This window comes from Ixodes scapularis, unplaced genomic scaffold, assembly GCF_016920785.2.
Source record: "Ixodes scapularis isolate PalLabHiFi unplaced genomic scaffold, ASM1692078v2 PGA_scaffold5__190_contigs__length_132052651, whole genome shotgun sequence".
Classification (NCBI taxonomy): domain Eukaryota; kingdom Metazoa; phylum Arthropoda; class Arachnida; order Ixodida; family Ixodidae; genus Ixodes; species Ixodes scapularis.
Genome location: NW_024609880.1, coordinates 36,030,769 through 36,053,709, shown reverse-complemented (window position 1 = coordinate 36,053,709; position 22,941 = coordinate 36,030,769). Strand labels below are relative to the sequence as shown.

Below are 22,941 nucleotides of genomic sequence, written 5' to 3'. Positions count from 1 at the left end.
CGTAGAAACCGAAACTAATTTGCCATTAAAATAAGAACAAACGTGTTTATCTCCAAACGAAAATATTGTTATCTTACGTAACTAATGAAATGCCAATGCGTTGTTTTCTGGAAAACATATGAAGTTTTTATTCCTTTTCGTCGGCACGCTGATTTAAAAGAGGGTTGTGCCATGCGGAGGGCAAGTCGTCTGCTTCTTTCGCAAGGGTTGCGATGACGTCAGAACGACGCCGAGTTCTCATTGGCTTTGATTGGATGGATAGTGGGTGGACCTCAATGCCAGATGCCTCGTGGTCTACCCACTATATTGCTTTTAATCGGCCAATAAGAGCTAGGCGTCCTGACATCGTGGCAACCCCTGTGCAAGAAGCAAAGAAACTTGAGCTCCGCGTATAGTTTGAATTCTATACTTAACTGTGTATTTCACTTCCAACGCCAAGTCATGCGTGCAAATATGTTGCAACATGATGCTTCTTGGTATCATCCGTCGATACCAAGACAAATCACGTGTTGATAAAACTATACGTAACATAATTTTCGTTTATATATTTTTGTCCAAAACATTGAAAAAACTGCGGTTTAAAAGTGAAAGTTGCACAATATACTGGACATGTGCCGTAAGCTTAAGTCAGTAAAAGTGCGGAAAACTTGTAATGACTACGTTTAGCTTGTTTCAGTCGGTTGTAATTGAATTCCATCAGACAGCTTTCTGATGTTCATTATAAATAGTGCAAGTGAATTGGGCGGTTTGACGTAACATTCGTTCGGCTCATAATTTCACCAGACGCCATACTGCTGAACTCTTGCCGTATGTCTTTCTATCTGCGGAGGCAGTGTTTTTCAGTTCGGTCGAATTTTCTTGCGTCATAATCGACTGCCTCTGCCGGGGTAGTAAACGACCCGAAGAAGCGTCACCTGGTACCAATTTTGTATACATAGGGTTTCTTATTCGGACGTAAGACGAACAGGCGATCTAGACGTCGACGTGTCGGCGGCCATAAAGGCCCCGGTACATACTGCCCGGGCGACTCCGAAAGAAAACAGATTTAGAATAAGCTTGTATTGGTGCAACCCGAGTACGTCCGGATCGTACATACTGCGTTTTGTTGCCCCTGTTTCACCAACACCAAAAACGACACCAATTACTAAGCGTCTGCATGTAAACAAATGGCGACACTGGCAAACGCTGTTCATCAATATGGCGAACGCGGCTCACCGGAAGAGAAAATGCATTTCGTGAAATTGTCCCAATAGTCCTAATGCTAATTTCCCAATCATCAAGGAGAATGCTGGGAATGGTGTTCTACGCGCCGCACGCGCACTCTTTCCCCGTATGAAAGATTCAAAGTAAATACCCAAAATAAAGCATTAACAGACGCGCGTGCAAGAAGCCATTTGTTTTAGGTATTTGCTTTAGAAAAGTTACTGCTCCAGACGCCTGCATGTGCGACGCGTGGAACAGCATTCCCTGCATTATTCTTGCTGCTTGGGTAATTTAGGAATATGTTTATTTTGCATCGAAACTAAACAAAACCTCGTCATTCATGAGGCAATCGGTTGACCGACCACTGTTAATCAGTGTCGAGGTGCCACATCTGAAGTCTGCCAACCATAACGGTTTTTGCTTGGATCACTCATGGTTTGCCCAAAGGAATCCGAAATATGGAGGCAACGCAAGGCACACCTACGGCGGAGACGACGGAAAGTGGAGTGGACCTCACCGGACTCTGGATATTCCTCGGGATCGTGGCGGCAGTTTTCTTTCTCCTCGTGGCCTTTGTGTTGTGCCTCAAAGTTTATAACTATTGCATCAAGGGCGTCTGCACATCTCCACAACAGATGGACGGCAAGACGGTCATCATCACTGGAGGCAACGCAGGTAAAAAACTTTCATACATTTTTTCTGAAATATTTTAATTATTATTACACACACTTCAAGTAAGATATTTTACAAAACATCCTCGAAATAAGCTTTATTCTGCTAATTGTACATCAAGGTGGAGCAAGTTTTTTTGTTTCATATTCTAGATATCCTTACATTGTCCAAATATAAACAAATGAATATATATATATATATATATATAGGCAAAAGTGATGTGCGCAGACACAGCAGCCGTAGGGTGAAAAGAATAAAATTCTAATTTAATGGCGAAAAAAGTCACGCAAGAAAAAAGGGTGAAGTGCCGAAAAAAAGTTGTATTAGTTTACGGGAATAATGAAGACTAGGCACAAGAGCGCTAATTACGCGGGAAAGAAACTTTTAAACAGGACGGAGTAAAAGTCAAAGTTAACACACAAGAACTTACAAAAAATAAATTGTTAAATGAAAAATAAAATAAAGAATTGAAAATAAAAAATGTATAAAAAATAAGAAAAGGGCCTGACGTCCGTCGACGTCAGACCCTTTACTCCGTCCTGTTTAAAAGTTTCTTTCCCGCGTGATTAGCGCTCTTGTGCCTAGTCTTCATTATTCCCGTAAACTAATACAACTTTTTTTCGGCACTTCACCCTTTTTTCTTGCGTGACTTTTTTCGCCATTAAATTAGAATTTTATTCTTTTCATCCTACGGCTGCTGTGTCTGCGCACATCACTTTTGCCCATATATCAACGGAAGCATTTGTCAACATTCGTCACTCTTTATATATATATATATATATATATTTGTACAACAGGAGAAATGCTGTATGCAATTTAAGAAACAACAGTTCAAAACTCTAACCCATTTTTATTTGTTTTTTTTAGGCACGGATAGGTATTACAACGGTTTATCAGTATATCATAACATGAAATATGATTTTTTTTTGTTGTTTGATATTGCCTCGTAAGGCGGAATCTCTTTAGATATTTTTTTTTTCGATTGGGGTACGAAGGCGGAGTTCTGAAGCGGGGATCCATGGGTGGGGCAGCTGCGGCTAGGTAAGCGGAGTTTGTACAGACTAGGATGCCTCCATGTGCGCACATGAAGGCTCCCTAGTACAGACAGTTCTTATGTAGGTGACTCTCCGGGAAGAAAGCGTTCTTTGCACGCGAGCCACGTACGCAATCGCTTTACGTTCTTTCGGTACCGTGCAGATGATGAAATGGGTGACTGCTTTTGCCGTACGCAGCGTGTGATGCAAAAAGTCAATGACCTCGCTGCTCGCACACGCATGCACGCACATTCACACACCCAAGCACGCAGGCGCACACACGCACGCGCGCACACACACGTACGCACAACCCGTTCGAACGTACGCATCTGTTCTGTACTCCCGAGAGCGTGTACATTCCCGGATGGGGAAACCCGCTGCGCCCCCGGAATCCCAACGAATGTACGTTCATCAGTCCATAACGTTGGCACCCTGCAAGTCAGTATTATTATGTCCTTGATATAGTTGAAACTACCTAATACGAACCTAGAAGATTTAACTGCATTACTTTTTATTTGGGTGTGTTTGTGCGTTGCACAGGCGGTGCTCGCCTATAGACCTTTGTACTCTCCGTTGCACAGGCGGTGCCATTTTGGTGTCACGTGACGCGGCTGCCATGAGGTGGCTTCAACTCTTTTCTCCACTCTCGAATCCGCGTCCTGGCGAAGGCGATGTATTCGTGCATTTCGTCGCGTTTCACAGCGTCTCTCCCCTTGCTTTGTAAAGTGTCGTCGTGTGCTTTGCATGGCATGATTATGTACACAATGTCTGCTGTAAGTTTATCACAGGTTTTGACTATTTTTATCGCCGGCGTACCGGAAGCGTGTGAGGGGCCAGGGTGCGCAGGAGTAGGTGTTTGCCCTGATCCACGTTGATTATGTAGGTGACTCTAAGTCAGCACGAAAGTTGAGGATCCAATTACTTCTGAAAACTCAAGTCTGCTCAGTGATATATATAGTGGCGAAAGATTTCAGATAAGTAGCGCAATGTATATACATTATCACACATGTGGGATCTGACAGAAATAGAGTGCAAAAGGAGCAATCATGTGTGCTTCCCGAAAGCATCGTAGCTTGCCTTCAATAAAAATCGGAAACATTTTCTCTTATTGTATGGGAGAACTCGCGTAGATATATAATGAATTTCTAACTCACATTTTATTTGATCTTAGGAATAATGGTAACGTCTGCATCAGACATTGCGTTTATTCAGGATTTTACACCAAAATGTGTTAAACGTTCAAAATAGAGTTTGCGATATAAACACTAGCCTAACTGATCTGTTCATTAATCAATTTGAAGAAACTGTACACCGTGCTGTGTCCTACGTCTACTGTCATTCAAGTGCTCGAAGAAATTTCTTAGGGAATACAATACGATTAATTTACTTGGACTGTTTCAACAGAAATGTCGGGAGTATACCCCGGTGAGAATAGGCATCTCGGGAGAGCCTGCAGGACCCGCAATATGTGTTATACGGAAAAGAAGCCACCCGAGTGCAGCACTGTCGACGCCGAAATGAACAAAGTGCACCTGCTTCAACGAACAAAGTTCTGTCTACTCAGGTTGAGAAGTGGTGCCTATAGCGTTCGACTTTAGCCAAACTTGCCCTTGGCGCTTTAATATCATTTGGCGAATCTGACGCACGTCAATTTTCACTTGACGGTCTTGTCACTCATATAATATACTGGGCATGTTGTCAGCAAAGGTTCGTAAAGCAACTATTTCCTGACGCCATATAAAATGATGTTAATAGGGGCGTTTGCAGGGACGGTAGTTAAAAAAATTTCCCATCCTGCCTGTGATGAACTAACAAAATATTCTTTGGGTACTTAGCTTTTGTAAAAGAAAGCAGCCGGAGACAATATTACTTATTTTTAAGGTTATTTGCATTATTAAAACAGACTTTTCTAGTGACCGAAGTTCACAAAAGTTTGGTGACCGCGAAACTTTTAACAGTCAGCAGCGACTTTATGTGTTCTTTAAGATCCAGCACAGTGCTAATCAGGTTGTAAATCTGATTAAAAAATGCTCTTCATTAGTTTATTTTTCTGGAAACTAGCGTCAGCGGTTACGGCAATAGACGATAGAATTCTCCCGGACATTAGTTCGGGCGTTTCTGTGCCGAAATGGGAAAATTCTAATGGCAAGGATGACCAGGGTCCAGATGCCTTGTTAAGTCTTCGCAAAAGTCAGTAATTATGACTAGAAACGACTTCATAGTTCTCAAGCGACACAGTACCATGCTTTTCTTAGTTGCCTGCTGCAACGAACACATTTGTATCGAAACCCTGAGCGAAAATGGCATAAAACGCTGAGACAGCCACGAGTGCGCTAATACTGAAACTAACCAAACTTAAGCCACCCAATGGCGGCGAGTTCGCCAGCGCCCTCTGTCCGCTGGTCATGTAACTACTGAGATGAAAAGGTCTATAACATTGCCATTCAAGAGACGCGCAAGCAAAGAAGTCAAGCTTTAATAGGCAACAAACGAACAAAATATAATTCTTCTTAGCATTGTTTTCTGATAAACCTTTACAATACATCCGCGTAAAAATGAAAATCAAATAAAAAAAAGGTTTTGAGAAAATCGAATCTAGACATGATCTTTTTGGACAGTCTTATATTCAAATGCTCGTAATACCTCTCTTAATATTTGAATAAAATAATGAATATGTAGTAAATAAAAACAGCTAAAACCCTATACGGTTTATGGAACTATCTGTACTACTAATAACCCTTAACAAGTTTACAAGATACCGTGCTAAACGTTGCTAAACATTATAAAAAGAAACTTAGTTTAATATCTTTTCATACATTTTCCTAAATATAATAAATATTTATTTGAGTATAATAACCTTCTCCTGAGATTGTTTAGAACGTCCAAGAGCAGTAATTTGAATTTAAAGAGGGAGGAAAAGAGGTCAGACATATGGTTCACAACTGGTAGAAAATAATTAAATCAATTTCCGCCATGGCCTCTAGCTAGCTCTTTTATTTTATAACCCCCCCCCCCCCCCCCCATTTTCCGCTCCCCCTTCCCTCCTCGCTAATATATATATACTTTTCTGTTCGCAATAAAACCTTAAGATTTTTTTTTTGCTTTGCCGGATTGGAGATGAAATAATTACGCACCCTACGTACATATATATCAGATGTTAATACAGCCATAAAACTATCGTTGCACAAATTAAAAAGAAAAAAAATATACATATATATATAACGTTTGAGGGGGGCGAACACAGACCTGCACAATTCTTTCAATAAGCAACGATGGCTATTGATATTTACCACACTGAGTATTCCCCGAGAGCAACAAGAAGAAAATAAGATAAGAAGAAATAAAGACAAAGACAAGAAAAAGAGTAAGAAAAGGCCGACGACAAAAAAGTAAGAAGCTGCTATGACAACTCCGGCGCTAGAAAATCAAGCACTACCGTCGAAAGCGAAAGTGAAGGCATATACACATCATTGAAAGACCGCTTGGTATATTGTAAGCTTCAGTAATTTCTCGTCCTAGGTTGCTGATCTTTGTCCACAGGATTTCTGGTTTGATGAACTGGGTGACGCAGTCAGATCAAGTGCGAGCATGAATGACGATAGGATGATACGAATTAGAAGAGGCCTTTCAGACTTCCAGAAAGTGCTCCCTGAGGTGAACATTCCGACACCTTCCTGTCTGGCCGATGTACTGGCCACTGCAACTTAACGGAATAGAATGGGTTGTTCTTTGCAGTGGTCGTATTTGTTAGAGTAGTTTATGGAAGAGACTCGTGGAGGGTCTGGATTGTTCACACGCTGGCAAAGCTGGCTCGACATCATTCTACACGTAAAGACAACTTTTTGGATCGTACCGTGTATTCCCGGTGTGATGAATATTAGTAAATCTCGTTGCTCATTGAAAGAATGGTGTATGTCTGTGTTCGTCTCCCCAAAAATATTTATTCTTCCTTTTTTTGTGTATTGACCACAAGGCGCTCCTCGTATCTATCGAACTATCGTTGACCGTGGAAACTAGACAATACTTGTTTGAATAACTTAAACATCTTCATGATGTTCGTGACACATCAGTGGGTGTCACGTACAGTTCCTGAACGCTTCTTCGACTAGTGTGTTTACCGTCTTATCCCGCCTACGCATCGAAAATGGTTCCGATGTGGCCACTAATGACGTCAGAGAAGCTGGTGTGCCGTGCTGTTAGATGTTGCGATCCTGGCGCGTGGTCGTAAAAAGACTGGTGAAAAAGGCTAGCGGACGCAACGGTCGCCGTCGTCGCGGCGTTACAACTCCTGTCTGCTTTGGCTTCCGTCGACTGTGGCTGCAGGGCGACCTGCAGCAGAACAGGTGTCTGTCGTCCACTGCTGTGCCACAACCAGGATCGCAGCAGGCAACAGAGTGCCACTTTTACGACGTCGTCACGCGGAAATCGAGGGACTATGTTTTAAGGCGCGGTAAACACACCATTCGGAGATGTGCCTTGGGCACTATAGTGTTTAACTTTTTTTTATAACAGAAAATACATTGTGCATTGGTTGTCACATTTCTCTCGTCTTCATCCTTTGCTTTTTCTGAAACTTAAACTAACTGTAGTGAAAAATATCGTAAGGGTGCGGGCGTGCTGAAAACAGACAGGACGGCATCTCTTGAGACGTCGTCCTGTCTATTTTCTGTCCCTTCTACCTTTTGATGTTTCTTCTCTGCCTCAGTCTCAGGTTAATTTCAACATGGTTGACTGTAGTGCTTTCGTTACTCATGTTAAAAATATTATTTTATATATCCCAAATAATTCTCCTCCGGTTTTTTTCTAAAATATTTTACTAAAACGTTCTTCATTACTTTGTATACGCGAAAATATTCTATTAAAAAAAATGAAGGGCATTTTGGTTTTGTGCGCAAACTATCACGTGTGAACAAATTCAAGTTCCTGTCTTGTTCTTCATAGTTGTGAACGGATTACCCTAATAATTATGTAGCCATATTAGTCCTTTCCCCTTAAAGACATCGACTTAAGTATTGAAACGTTTAAAAAAAAAACTCAAGCAAGAAAATGTACACATGCTGTAAATACAAAAGAAATATACTTCGGAAGCGCATAGATGCACATCAAAGCCTTATGTTTCATATAGGTGCTTGTTCCTGTAATTTGGCGTATCATAAAATAGGTTTCTTTGCGAAAAAAAAAATATCTTCAACTACGGACAGATGTGATATAGAATAGGATAATACATGCTCACCGCTTTACCACGGCAAACGTGCTCGTCCCTATATCGGCTGCATACTCGCGTGTAATTTTCTTACAGCTTATATAACCTTCTCTTAACATTTTGAAAATAACTATTTACATTGTTACTTACTCCTGAAGCTCCAAATGGTTCTGTTTGCCATAGTTTTGGACAATAGTCGACACTCGGCACAATCCACTAAAACAAATTTCGACAGAGAAAAAAAAATAGAACGTGGCCGGTGCAGTCTGCACCAGGTATATATTTCATACGTCAAAACTTGGCGAACCTTGAGAAATACCTGCTTCATTACCGCACAAAAAAGAAGCCTATATCGCATAAAAACCATCATTACCATAACCTGTCATTCACAACATCCATCACATCTCGCCATAATGAACGATCTTTAAAAACAAGTTCTTGTATAGTGCGCACCTGTAGATAGTCTGCCCCACGTAAAATTTCTACTTCTATGCATCAATAGTCTACGCAATATAAGTCCAAAAAATACAATACTCTCTTTGATTTCGCAAGAAGATTTTAAATTCGAGGATGCTATTGCTATGAACAGGAATCGGCAAGGAGACTGCCAAGGAACTGGCACGACGCAAGGCTCGAGTCATCCTTGCCTGCCGAAACATAAACAAGGGCCAGGAGGCGGCGAACGAGATCTTCTTGGAAACGCAGCAGGCGGTCGTAGTCAAGCATCTGGATCTGTCATCGCTCAAGTCGGTGAGGGACTTTGCCAGGGACATTGTCTTCACGGAGCCGAGGCTGGACGTGCTCATCAACAATGCTGGAATGACTCTTGGTGAGTACGATGAGCACCGGTGAGAAAATATGCCGCGACCTTTATGTTCAAAGTTTTATGTGTAGAATGAATTATTTAAGGAGAGATTACTTAGATTTTTTATACAATATTAAAGAGTCGATTCGGGGAGCGAATAAGAGCGTATTTTATATGAAAGGCGATCAACCTCCTCAGTGCAACATTACCATAAATAAGGAGAGTATCGACACATAGTAACTGTAGTAGGAAACGTAAGGCATGCACATTTGCCGGTACATTTAGAAACTCATCAAGGTAGCTCAGAGGCACAGCATGGTGTGCGGACTGAGAGGTTGTGGGTTCAATATCTGGTGGAGGAGTGAGTATATACTGGTGTAATTTTCAGTAAAGCTTATAAACTTTCTTCCGCTTATGTTGCCATGGTGACCAAACCGGTTATGCTGACATTCTGTGCCATAGAGTATAGCACGGACAAGCAAATATTTATGTTGTTCTTGAGGTATTAGGCGCCGCCCTAACCAACAAAAGATTATGTTTTTAGTGCGCAACTGTTTCTTTATTTTTTATCTCTTTTTACAGAGGATGACCAGCTTCACCTAACAGAGGACGGATACGAGTTGGCCTTTCAGACCAACTACTTGGGGCATTTTCTGCTTACCATGCTTCTGTTGGGTGAGGCGATTCAATTGCAATAACTAAATGTGTTTGTTACGCAGTCAGAATTTTTTTTTTGACCCTGTAAAAAGAATTCTTGAGAGAGTTACACCCATGGCTACTTCCTTTCAGCACGTTCATTTTTTGAATGGTGTAAAATGGTGAGGATAAGCTGCCACGATGGGGTGAGAAAAGAGCCTTAACTTCTGAAGGGTGTTTGCTGCACAGGCACCATGCTTCCAACAGCTTGTGTCCGCGACGATGTCTAAAAGCCTGACAAGACTTTGCGGACGATATTGCACAAAAAGCTTTTGATCTTTTTTTTCTGTGGAAGTCGCGCTGTTATAGTATAATGCTCACCTCCCTATAAACACTCGTTAAAAAAAGTAATGGTACAGCGTTCCACAAACATTCTGGCTGTTTCAACAGGAACCTGCACGAACTAGCCCAGTTATCCTGCCCCCCCCCCCTCACACACACACACACCAAGAAAAAACAAAAACAACCCAAAAAAACCTGATTTTTTGCCGCAACACTAAAGTGCACATAGCCGAACATTCATTCTTTGCACAAATGGAGCGCTGTCGACCCGAGCCAGATACCAAAGTTTCAGCACTAACTCGTATATTATTCAAAAGTGATGTGATTTTCTTTGGGTTCACTCGTTCAATGGGACAATGGGGTTAATTTTTGCCCGTTTCGGTAACTGTCGCCGTAGAGCTTCATGTATTCGAAAGCTCTGTTGTATGCCATTTTTTCATTGAAAATTTCAGAAAATCACTTACAATTTTTGAATGAAATAATAGTGTGTGCTGAAACTTCGACATCTGGTCCGAACTGCTAGTTCTACATTTTGGAGGAGAATGAGCGTCGGCGAGGCGTGGTTGATTTTTAAAGTGGAAAAATATTCTGTAATATTTTTGACATTCTCAGACTGTGTAAGGTCGGCGCGGCGAAACTGCATTAATAAGCCTGCCTATATGCTTTGTGATTGCGATATAAGTGGAGGTGGGAGCCAGGTTTAATATTCTCGCCAATGAATTGAAAAAAAAAATGTGATCCCCATTGCAAATTTGCGCAGTTAATATTCATTATTAAAGGAAAAAAAAACACACCTAAGTCGCATCGTTGTATAAGACGCACCAACAAAAATGCATATAAAATAAACGCGAGCGGAAGTGTATGGTAGTTTTACGGGTATAACGATGAAAATCATTCTAAATATATGTATAAGGCGCATGTCATAGGATTCCGCTTGACGCAAAGTGTTTTTTTCTTGTTTATTGTTCGTCGATATTACGTGTTTAGTTTGTTGTTTGTTGCATTTGATTAAGATTATATTGTCACGAATTAAGGGCTGCGCGCGGCAATATGAGTGGAACTTTTCAAATCCGTTTCTTATAACGCAATAAGAAACAAGTATTTTTTGCTTTACATATTTTTATATCGGGTTAATTCCGCGTAAGTGCTTCTGTTCACTGTTTTGATTATGTTTCATTGATAGCCAAATCGGTTATACTGCAATAAGGTATGCACGGGAATTTCTGTGTGCAGGGTTTTTTGTTATAGGGTGATTTCAGATAAGATCGACCAAAGGGTGGCTGGTCGACATTTTTAAATCAACTGATGTTTTTATATGACATTGTCTAGTGTCTGGTATAAACGAATCCACACTTAGTTTTGACCAGAAAAAAAATTTGGAGACAAGAAAAATCGTAAGGCAGGGAGAGGTGGACAGTTGCAATAACGCGCACTGATGGAGGGGGCAAGTTTAAAAGTGAATAATTAAAACAATAAAATTAGGAGAATTTTAAAACTTTTTACAAACAAACTATGGGTACAACTTGCTTGTAATATAAAGTAATAATATTTATTAAAAATTTATTTAGTTTTCTAAAAATTGCCAAACATGCCTGCTCGAACGACAAATGGCAAACTTTGGAAATCTGTATCTCATGAAATAATTTAATCATTATTACATAACTTGCAGACATTATTTTACTAATATATGGCTATTATTGAAAAAATAAATAAGGTATCTGAGTGACACAATAGTTACAATATATTTAGGCAAACATGGGAAAAAAATCAAACAAAGAAAAATTCCAATGCGAATAAAAAAAAAACACCACCTTCGATTTTTTTAAAATTTGGGTACCCTGTTATGCTCTATTTCGGCATTCATTTCTATTAAAAACATGTTGCATCATTGCACTGTGAAAGAAGAAACAACTCCCCAAAGTAGGGTCCTTTTTCAAAGCCTACACTTAGCAGTGTCCTATACAAGAAGTGACTCTGAGTTCCAGTTTCATGAAACTTGCACAAATCTTTTATATACATTTATTCAGATGAGGTCATTCATAAAAAGAGCGATCGGTCACACAGTAAAAGGGAGGAGAAACTATATACAGCATTTTACATAAGCGTACAAAGTGGTATCATATTAGAGACTAATGATTTGAGAAAAGATGATGCAGTGTGAAGTTGTACCTTCCGGTATATTTTACATCTAGAGTAAAATAAATAACTTTACTTCCACACACAAAAACAAAGATATAATAGTAAGATATTTAGGTTGGCTGTGTATTTACGATTACAAACAATTTCAGGTGACGGATGCCATAGTGCCTAACTGGAGCAGCTTCGATGCTCTCGGTGTATGAATGAATCGTGGCAAGCCGATATATTTTATCCTGCTCGAGGATAACATTTTGGGATTTTTTTTATAGTGATCAGATAAAAATTATTAGTAACCACCAACAAAAACAGTAGGTTAAATACCCCGTGAAGAAAAATGTGATAAATAAGATGTCCCTGCATTCAAAATGAGCAGTCCTCGGGAAATCAAATTCGGCACTTTACGCTAAGGTTTTCCTCGCTGTACCCATTTAATAAAGTTGCTTCCAAGCAGATCCGACTGTCCGTGCTAGATATACGTCACAGGTCCCTTCTGTTGATGACTTGCTGAGCCGCCACGCGTGCCAAGACTGAATGCCAGGGAAGGCGCGCACCGTCAGCCACTCTTCCTTTTTTTTGTTCACGATACCGAACAACCTAATTTTCGTCCAGATATACAAGATGCACGCCTTTCAGTTTCTTTGATAGAACGCTCACCATTGTCCTGGCCGTCTGAATTGCGCTTACTGAACGTTCTCTCAGGTTGTTCAGCGTGGCCTGGTGCTTCACGAGTCCGCCAACTCCGTCACATGCATTTTTCCCATGTCCAGATGCAGAAAATAACCACTGGGCTTGTGGGCAATCGTCCTTTGCAAATTGGTGAAGCTGGTAGCGATTCTTGAAATGACTGGCGGCGCCGTCACTTACGTACGTCACGTACGAGTATACCGCAACGTTGTCTTCAACCCACTCCTTCACTTTTTCTAGAGCCAAGCAAGCGTGAGCGGCGTCGTGACACAGGTCCTCACTGATGATGGCAAAGCTGTTTGTAGATTTTCTTGTCGTCACTACACATGTAAATATCGAAACTTGTTTTTTTTTTTTCAGTGATATGCTTGCACTTCGTCAGGAAGCACGATGGTCCAGTTTTCAGCAAAGTCAAAATGAAAGACAATGCTCCCGCGTTGCATGCACTGTTTTTCATCGTAGATCGCTTTACCTTGCGTTTGCCGGATATGGTTGTGAAGTACCCAACTTCCAACCGTCACTTGGATGACTTTTAGGAAAGTCTCAGGTTCCAAAGTTTTTTTCACAAGGTCGCCGGACTCCCATGTTGCAAGCACAATCTCTTCATCCTCCGGGATATCAAGTTCCTGGAGTGTAAGAAACTGGCCTTTTGGGCAGTGATCACAGTCTCCTTGAAGGCACAGTTCTGTTGCTGGGTCGCACAGAAATGCCGAGTTCATTTCACCAGTGTTGAATGTTGAGCCTGTAACGTTCTCTAGAGCGGAAATACAAAGATAATAATTGGCGCAGCGCACACAAACGCACACTTCCTGGTGTGGAATACATTGGACCCATCTAGGGCGCAACGAATAAAATTTCGTTAGCCCAACGCCGGAATCGGGATGCTTGTCTTTGTATATACGGAAGGCCTCTCGTATTGAGCGTGTCATGAAGCGCTTTGGCACGAACGTTTTCTCTCCGTTGAGCATGACAGAGATGACGTCCTTCTGGTTGGGACTTTGGCGCGAACATTGTAGCTCGTCTTTCGTGAAGTACTCTAGGGCAGCAGACAGGTTCTCAGGGCTCACCTTGCATCTCGTGTAAGGATCCGGCTCATACCACTCGCCATGCTTTTCCTTGAGTTTTCGGGATTTACTGATGAGGTACATTGAGGCCTGTGGAATCATCTTTTGAACCTCATTCTTCGTCAGTGTTGACGGCAGGAGTGTAAGCAGTTGACAACGTTCCCGGAGGGAGGTGGCGGTTTCAAAGGCCAGCCGAAAGTTGTCCACCCACTCAGTGCATGTGGAGCATGTTGGTTCGGACGACCCCGATGGTGCGTCCCTGTCGTACGCAATACGTAGCCTTGAGCGTATATTCTTGACAGCAACCTGCTCCAGTTCTGTCTGCTTTCTATTGACATAGGCAGGCCTGTCCCGACTTCTTACGACGCTTGGTTGTCTCAGCGGCGACACATCTGTAGGTAGTATGCTGCGATTTAGATCTTCAATTGCTTCTTCAGCTGGCACAAATATGTCAGGGCACTGCTCTGAGCTTCGCATCGAGATCTCCTTAGTGATGTGCATGAAGCAATGGTAGCACAGGTAGTCCGTCGCACTCACTTTGGTGGAACAGTCAGGCGGAGGAATTTGCTTCAACGAGTTTAGGTCCAACTCGCCAACACTTCGAAAATTCCGCTGCTTTGGTATAGTCTTTTTGTGTTTGCAAAAGTAATCTGCACAAAACACTCGTTCGGAGCTCCAGGCCGTCTTAATAATGTATACATAAATAATAGAAATTAAACCCCAACTGATGGCATATAATCGCCAAGTGAAAGAACTACTGGGAGCACAAGTGACAAGTCCGAGGCTGAGGAGCTCACTCACTGCAAACGTACATTTGAAAAGAGATGTCACAACTGAGGCTGTCGGTAAAGCTTGATCCACGTCAAAGGAAGAAAGAGGGAAAGTCTCCAGACAAAAAATTGTGGTCAGCGGCCTTCGAAAAAGACTTTCCGGAATCGCACTGTCGTCCCTCCACGCGCTGATATGAAAGCACCCGAGCTTCTACCACGTGGTTCATGACACAGCCTGAGCCATGTCGGCGACCGGTTCGCGAGGGGTTGGCGGTGGGGTTACGTTGATGGTCACTCGGATTAGCCCTTGCTGTACTGAGCTACCGCCTGCAGTGCCTTATCGCCGGCTGGTGTCAACAACGAGAACACACACACCCTGTCTACACCAAAACTACAAGCGTTCACCGCACACGCGTCGCCGCCCCTTTTAAGCTTTTGTGAAATTGCTTTCTTTTCCCGCGGAGAACCGCCTTATCTTAACTACGCGCCTGAAATCCTTCCAGGCGGGCGTACACAATATCAAGCGTTTCGAGAAATGCCCGTGGAGTAGAACTATGGGAAAATTCGGAGCCCGCGATGTCGATATCGTCGCCGTTGTGTTAGTACGCCGTCGCGTACTGCAGTCCCCCGTTGGGGGAGGGGGGGGGGCGGTCTTACTACGATAACATGGCGACAGCGTTTACACTCTATGTATTTACGCGAGGCTCGAGTATTTGGGGATAATGCTGCCGGTTGGTGTGGCCCTTTGTGCCTGATATTATCGCCCGTGACGCCAGCGAGTGAGATGGCGACAGGCATGACTGCTCAGTAAACAGGCGTCGGCGGCCATGTTTTGCTGGTTGAAGCGAACCCCCTTGTCCTTGACAGCGAGCGGGGAAATGCGAAAAAAAGATTGTATCGGCCGTTTTGCCAGAACTAGCGACGAGTGTCGTCTGCGGTTTCCGGCAACTATTTCGCCATAATCGTGAGCTTAGCGAGGAAATGATTTTTGCTAGCCACAGAACACTACCACGCAGAAAGGGAATGCTTGAACATGTTTTTGTTCTGGATATATATCAGGGATATATATGAGAGAGAGAGATATGAAGGTAGAGCGGAAGGGGGAATAGCATATAGTGTCGCAGGAGAATAAAGTAAACAAAGTTCCTAGTGGCCGATGGCTGCATGATCTTTTCTCGGATCACTAGTCCGTAATATGATACCTCTTTGTACACAGTAGTTTCTCCTTAATTTAAGTGTGTGAACGATTTCTTTAGTTATCATTGGCCTCATCTGAATAAAAATATATAAAAGATGTGTGTTGGTTTCATGAAACTGGAACTCAGAGTCAGTTCTTGTATAAAACACTGCTAAGTGTAGGCTTTGAAAAAGGACCCTACTTTGGGGAGTTGTATCTTCTTTCTCAATAAAATGATGCAACATGTTTTTAATGGAAATGAATGCCGAAATAGAGTATAACAGTTTACCTAAGTTTAAAAAAAAATCGAGGGTGGTGTTTTTTTTTATTTGCATTCGGAATTTTTCTTTGTTTGATTTTTTTTCCATGTTTGACTAAATATATCCTAACTATTGTATCAGACAGATACCTTAGTTATTTTTTAAATATTAGCTATATATTAGTAGAATAATATCTGCAAATTATATCATAATGACTAAATTATTTCATGAGATAGAGACCTCCAAAGTTTGCCATTTGTCGTTCGAGCAGGCATGTTTGTCAATTGTTAGAAAAATAAATAAATTTTAAATAAATATGATTACTTTATATTACAAGCAAGCTATACCCATAGTTTGCGCCTAAAACGTATTAGAGTTCTCCTAATGTTATCGCTTTAGTTATTCACTCTCAAACGGGCCCCCTCCATCAGTGCGCGTTAATGCAACTGTCCACCACCTCATGCCTTACGATTTTTCCTGTCCCCAAGTATTTTTTCTAGTCAAAACTAAGTTTGGATTCGTTCATACCAGACACTAGACAATAACATATAAAAACATCAGTTGATTTGAAAATGTCGACTAGCCATCCTTTGGTCGATCTTATCTGAAATCACCCTATAAACTTATTAATGGGGTTAGGTGCTTTTTGAAAGTACCTATAAACCCAGAATATCAACCCTCGAGCCAGGTTTGTCAAAATTAAAAAAAAAAAAAATCGGAAAAAAAAAACGAATTAGAGCTGTTTTTAAACAAGAAATGCCCTAACTTCACGAGAAAAAAATCTCTATCTACAGTTTTATTTATTTTTCGTTAACCCTCAACGCAACTCTCACTGAAGTGTCGGCGGGGTTGGATCTATCTTCGGAACCACACCCCATTACCTTGAATCCGTGAGTTATCGGTGAGTGGGCGTTTTCCAAATGTTCGGATTACACGAATGTTTCTCGTGGTTTGGGAATCTCATATTCATGTGCTATTTGTTTCAACGTACTCCCGGATGAACCCAGATTTTATTTTTTCGCCAACCCCAAAACTTACCCCTCTCCAAAAAAAAAAAATATATATATATACATATATATATAGGAAATGTTTAGGCTTTTCCACTCTGGTGAAGAAGGAAGACCAGCGGAGCTGTACAATGGAAAGTAATGGCCGGCCGCAAGTGGGCAAGCCAGAGTTAAAAGGCTGCCGCCATCTATGAGCGAAGGCGGCAACCAGATATGTCGCTTGCCGCTGTCGCTCATATATGGCGGTACGTGTCCAGAGTCCGGTGTCTTCATATCTTTTCGGAGAACACGATCCTAGAAAAACTAGCCCTTAACAGCTTTGCTGTAGAAACTGATTTCTCCCAAAAACGCTTCCGAATTCAAGAACTAAGCACCGAAAACGCGATTCCGTATTTATAAAGCATTAACAAACTGTACCTACAAACGGCGCAATACTTTTGACGAGGCGCTTGCTGCCGCTACAAAGCTACGAGGTAATTAACAGCCTTGTCGTAAGATCTTACGAATTATGCTGCGCTTTTTGCAGACTTACTAAAGAAGACGGCTCCTAGTCGAGTGGTGAACGTCTCCTCAGGATTGCACCACGTGGGGGCTACGGATCACATGGAGGAGAGAATGAGAGGCATGCTTCGATCTAGTCCGACGCTCACCTACAGTCACACCAAGATGGCCAACGTCATGTTTACCATCGAACTCGCCAAGAGGCTCAAAAATGACGGTAGGTAAACGAGTGGCGATTAATAAATTGCAAATGCCTGAAGTGTGCTTCGATATTCGCGACTTTCAAGCCCTCTAGGGGTCGCTCTAGTTCCTATCAAGATGGCTGCCATGCGAATGATTGTCGTAGAACGGCAGTACAAGGTTCGGTCTGCGGAGCGTAAGTAATTATAATTTTCTGAAATACGAGTGATATCGTAATCAGTTTTCTTCAGACAATCTGGGGGCCGTCGCAAAAGGCATGCCTATCGAGGCGACAGCACCCCTGCCTCGCCGCCCTCCCCGGGGACATCATTCAGCAAGCCCAAACAAACAAAAAAAAATGTTCCATAGAAAAAAACAAATAAAAAAAAATATTTAATGATTGAGACATGCATAACGTCAAAAATGTACATTAAAAAAAAAACTCTGCACATGAGAGTGCCGTGCCATGCTTCCACGTCAGAAACGTGCCAGCAAGCACCTCTATTGTGAATCGCGCTCCCTAACTGCAGGGGATAGGGAACGCGATTCCTACGCCGCGGTACCACCATCGCTGAAAGTTGCGAAGTGGCAGTTGGCTGCACCTGAACGGGATATCCAGGTGGATTCGCCCATCTACAGTCCTATCAACCTATAATTTCAATTTCGTCATACTTCTTAATTTTTTCTGGTTTTATGAGTTCTGACTGCGGTTAAACAGGCAATCTTATTGGCTCTTCAGCGACAATAGAATGCTCGGGATTCACCAGGCCTTGCATTTTTTAAGCTTCCCGCGACTATAGGGACCATGGAAGATCGACTGGCCCCTCCAGTGGCGCAACAAATGCATGGGTGCCTTGCTTAATGTTGAAAGTCTCAGCCGCCAGTGCAGTATAAAATAATGAACGAAGTTCCTTCCAGGTTCGAGTGTGTAAAGCTTCAATTTGATTTGAGGTCCTATTTTTAAAATGTATATTCTTTTCACAGCTCCAGAATGATAATCCTTTTATTGGAGGTGTCAGGTATTTCTCCTGGTGATATACGTTCCTTGGAGCTCTGTATAAATCACTACCTCCTTTGACCTTTGTGTGTAGACTTTTGCCACAAACAGAAGGAGTTAACTTTGTGTGTAACAAATGCGATGTCAGTAATTTAATCGATATACTTGTTTCTTCTGAACGGTTTAATGTAAAGTTGGGAATTTAGATGGCGCCCTTTTTGAAGAATAGTATAAAATAACTGAAACGCAGAGGTTTCGAGCTGCGCACGTTATACCAAACATGCTCAGGATTTTAAAGTTTACAAAAATGAGTTAAGTTATTGTTATACCCGGTGTCGGAACACTGTGTTAGAGGACGACGATGCTGGCACAGCATTCACAGAACGCGCGCACTCGCAAAACGCGCGCACTCGCAAGCTCTCGATCTGCCGACCGGTCGCAACGGCCGGACCAGAATAAATACGAAGTATTCGGCGGTAGTCTTTCTGCCTACGCGAATACAACACTGGCGACGAGACCTGGTACGAGCCAACGAAGCCTTAACAGCCACCGCAAGCCATGCCGACCCAAGGTACCATCGAAGCCTTCTCAGGCAAGGCATGGGCGTCATGGATCGAACGCTTAGGGTTCTACTTCGTGGCTAATTCTATCACGAGCTTGGACAAGAAGCGGGCACTGCTACTCACGCTTTGCGGGCCAGAAACGTACGACATCGTTCGAGCTTTAGTGGCCCCTAGGACGCCGGGAGTTATCGGGTTCGAGGAACTGGTGTCGATCCTTGAGACACACTTCGACCCTCAAGCCTCGGAGCTGTACAGCCGCTACAAGTTCCAGCGTCGGGACCAGCTAGCCGACGAGTCAATCAACAGTTATGTCGCGACTCTGAAGCAACTGGCAGCAGACTGCAATTTCAGTATACCCTTGACCTCATCGATAACTGCTGCAACGACGGCATCGTAGCCATCAACGGCAGGTCAGGTCTCCGGTACAAGGGCTACGACTGGGACGCCAGCAACACCTCTTTGCGACGCCGGACTGCCGTTGGACATCATGCTGCGCGACAGATTTGTCTGCGGCATACGCGACGAGCTGCTGCAGCAACGTCTGTTTGCAGAAAAAGATTTGACGTTTGCAGCTGCTTTTGACATGGCAGTCAGAGCTGGGAGGGCACTTAAGCAGCAGAAAGACATCAAGAGCAAAATCGAGCATCAGGTGCACCAGACGGAAAAGGGGAACAAGGAGCCCTTAACACAACAGGGGCGACGTTGCTACCGGTGTACGGGACAACATGATCCGCAAGAGTGCCGTTTCAAGAAAGCGGACTGCAGATACTGCAACAAGCGCGGACATATTGAAAAAGCTTGTATTGCCAAGAAAAAGCATCAGGCAAGCAAACCGCTCAAGAAAGCGAACCAGATAATGGCATCGACAAGTCCAGAGAGCCAAATACCGCCTAATGCTGGATGCTCATTTTATGAACTTCACAAGCTGGCGACGGACACAGCTGTTTCAATGTTTCACGTCACACTTCGAATTGAAGGCAAACCACTGGAGTTCGAAATTGATTCGGGTTCCGCCTGCTCACTAATTAGCGAAGAGACCTTCCGAAAAACCTGGCCACGGAAATCGCCGAAACTTACGCGCGACGAAGTTGAACTGCGTACTTGGAGTGGCGAAGGACTGAAGCTTCTGGGATCCCTCCAAGCTACTGTCAGATTCAAGTCGAAAGACTACGTGCTTCCGGTTCTAGTGTTGAAGGGATCCGGCTGTAACCTTCTGGGCCGCGACTGGTTCCAGGCCCTACACATCAGGTTACAAGGAATCAACCAAGTGCGACAGCAGAGCACGCCGCCAGAGGTACAAGCGGTTTTACACCGCCATTCCACGGTCTTCAATGAGGACATTTCGGGATACACTGGACCCTCGGTTCACTTGAAACTAGAGGAGGGAGCAGCGCCCAAGTTCTGCAAGGCTCGTTCCGTTCCACTAGCACTGCGATCTGCGGTAACACAAGAGCTCTCCCGACTGCAAGAGCAGGATATAATCGAGCCAGTACAACATTCGGAGTGGGCTACACCTCTAGTCCTCGTCCGTAAAAAGAGTGGAGAGATCAGACTCTGTGGAGACTACAGAAGTACTGTCAACGCCGTGTGAAAGAAGGCAGCGTACCCACTACCAACTACAGGAGAAGTTGTGTCAAACCTGAGAGGGGGCACCGTTTTCTCGACGTTGGACCTTTGGCAAGCCTACCAACAGTTGAAAGTGTCTGAAGCCACTGCAGCTGTATTTGACCATCAACACCATAAAAGGCTTGTACAAAGTGAAACGCCTGCCTTTTGGAATCTCAGCGGCACCAGCAATTTTCCAGCGTGCAATGGAAACAACCTTGGCTGACATTCAGGGCATAAGTATCTACTTGGACGATATCATCGTGAGTGGAGAGAGCCGAGAACAACATGCTGCACGCCTGGACCAAGTGTTGTCCAGACTCGAACACGCAGGCCTGCGGCTCAAGAAAGAAAAATGTCAGTTCGCAGTTCGCGAAGCCAAGTTCCTCGGGCACCGAATTGAAGCAGCAGGAATTCACACAACAGATGAAAAAGTGCAAGCCATTCTGGACGCGCCGGACTATCTAGAAAGACTACCGCGCGTCGACGCGGCGCGCGGTAGTCTTTCTGCCTACGCGAATACAAGAGTTATGCTTAAATCGGAGGAGGTGGGCTTCGAAATATATAGCCGTTACACACTTTAACAGTCATAAATATACGAAAGTTGAAGTTCCTTTATAATGTAAGCTTTTTCTCCGTCGTGATACCGGACAGAAGATAAAATGTGAGATGTTTCTTCTAATTGGCCTGCCTTTAGGGATGGCGAGTTCTTTTCTTTCTACGGTGCTATTTTGCGTGTGCACGCTAAGACATTTGACACTGTTGAGGGCGTTACATTTCGCTTACAGAAATCTACACCCACGGCTACACCCTTTCAGCTCCCTTATTTTCGGCAATACTGCTTTTTATTTGCAAAGCAGATTGCTTTTGCTTGGGTTACTTATTTTTTAAAGGTGTAAGAAGTGTGTTTGCACTTCAAGATAACTTTAGCGGCGGTTGTTTTAGCGAATATGTCGGATAATTATTGCCGGTTTTTTACTTGGCGATGTATTCTTTGAGCTTAGATATCATATGCTGATTTGCATGCGATATTCACTAGGACAACAATCAGCATACCTTTAACCTTCATAAATCCGCAGATGGTCATTTGTAGATGAGCGTCTTTGAATTGTCGAGTATATAAGACAGTGAAGCGGTCAACAGGGCTGTGGGTCCTTTTGCGTGCGTAATTCGCTCAGACTTGTGCCTGGTAATAAACGAACAATTTAATTAAAATTACAATCACCTGACCTGAAATATAATAGATTACCGTGAAAAAGTACTCGCCCTAAAAAGTAATTGATTCATTATTTCGTTACTTTACTGCATTATTTTTGCTTCACTGCTAAGAAACTCGTAAAATGCATGCAATGCTTACTTCGTATTTTTAGGGCGGAATTTATTACCTCATCTAGAATAAACGCGAATAATTAGACTCGTTACAATTCGTCAGATACTTTTAAGCTATAAACATCAAGAGGCCGAATCTATGAGGTAATAAACAACTTAATTTGGTGTTCAAGATAAATGGATCATCCTTTGTACGACCGAGACAAAGTCGGATCACATGAACATGCAAAGAATACATTTGAGCATTACCCTTAAGAAACGCTACAGGCACACGCCGTTTGAAATAATCCTAGTCCAGCATCGGCGAATCGAAAAACACTGCTCCCCCATGCTTGCACTGCTTGCTGCAGTTGCTAAAGGGCTAATCTTGCTCACTAAATTGGACTAGTAATGAGAACGAAATGCTCTACTTGCGTTGGAATACGTTTCGAGGACTGCAGCTTGATGAAGGGTGCCATCCGAACGAATAACGCACTTGATATTTTTTCTATGACCACCAAATTCATTAGAATCAATACTTCACACGAAATATTAATGAACAAAGTTGTAGTTAAATTAAGTATGCCGTCAAGAACTCATAAAACAAACAGTATAATTATTAGTAATCAACACGCGTCCTTGTCTCTCATACGTTTGCAGACGATCTCTACTTTCTCCAGTCGAGTGTTCACGTTTATTCCCGGAAAAGTCAGAACGTCTTTCCTTTTCCTAAAGTTTCGGTCTAACTCCCCGCACGAACCCTCCGCTAACAAGGACCCCAACCGGCCCCA

General features: G+C 42.9%; 1 protein-coding gene across 1 annotated transcript in view; it reads left to right on the top strand.

Annotated features, from left to right (window-relative positions):
* The first annotated feature begins 1,656 nt into the window (after positions 1–1,656).
* Positions 1,657–22,941, top strand: part of LOC8037860 (retinol dehydrogenase 12) — a 31,218-nt gene continuing 9,933 nt past the window's right edge. Inside the window, exons 1-4 of the mRNA XM_040205992.3 lie at positions 1,657–1,878; positions 8,702–8,941; positions 9,500–9,592; positions 17,523–17,714. Coding sequence (XP_040061926.3) covers positions 1,662–1,878; positions 8,702–8,941; positions 9,500–9,592; positions 17,523–17,714 — 742 coding nt within the window. The 5' untranslated portion in view covers positions 1,657–1,661. The remainder of the gene's footprint in view (positions 1,879–8,701; positions 8,942–9,499; positions 9,593–17,522; positions 17,715–22,941) is intronic.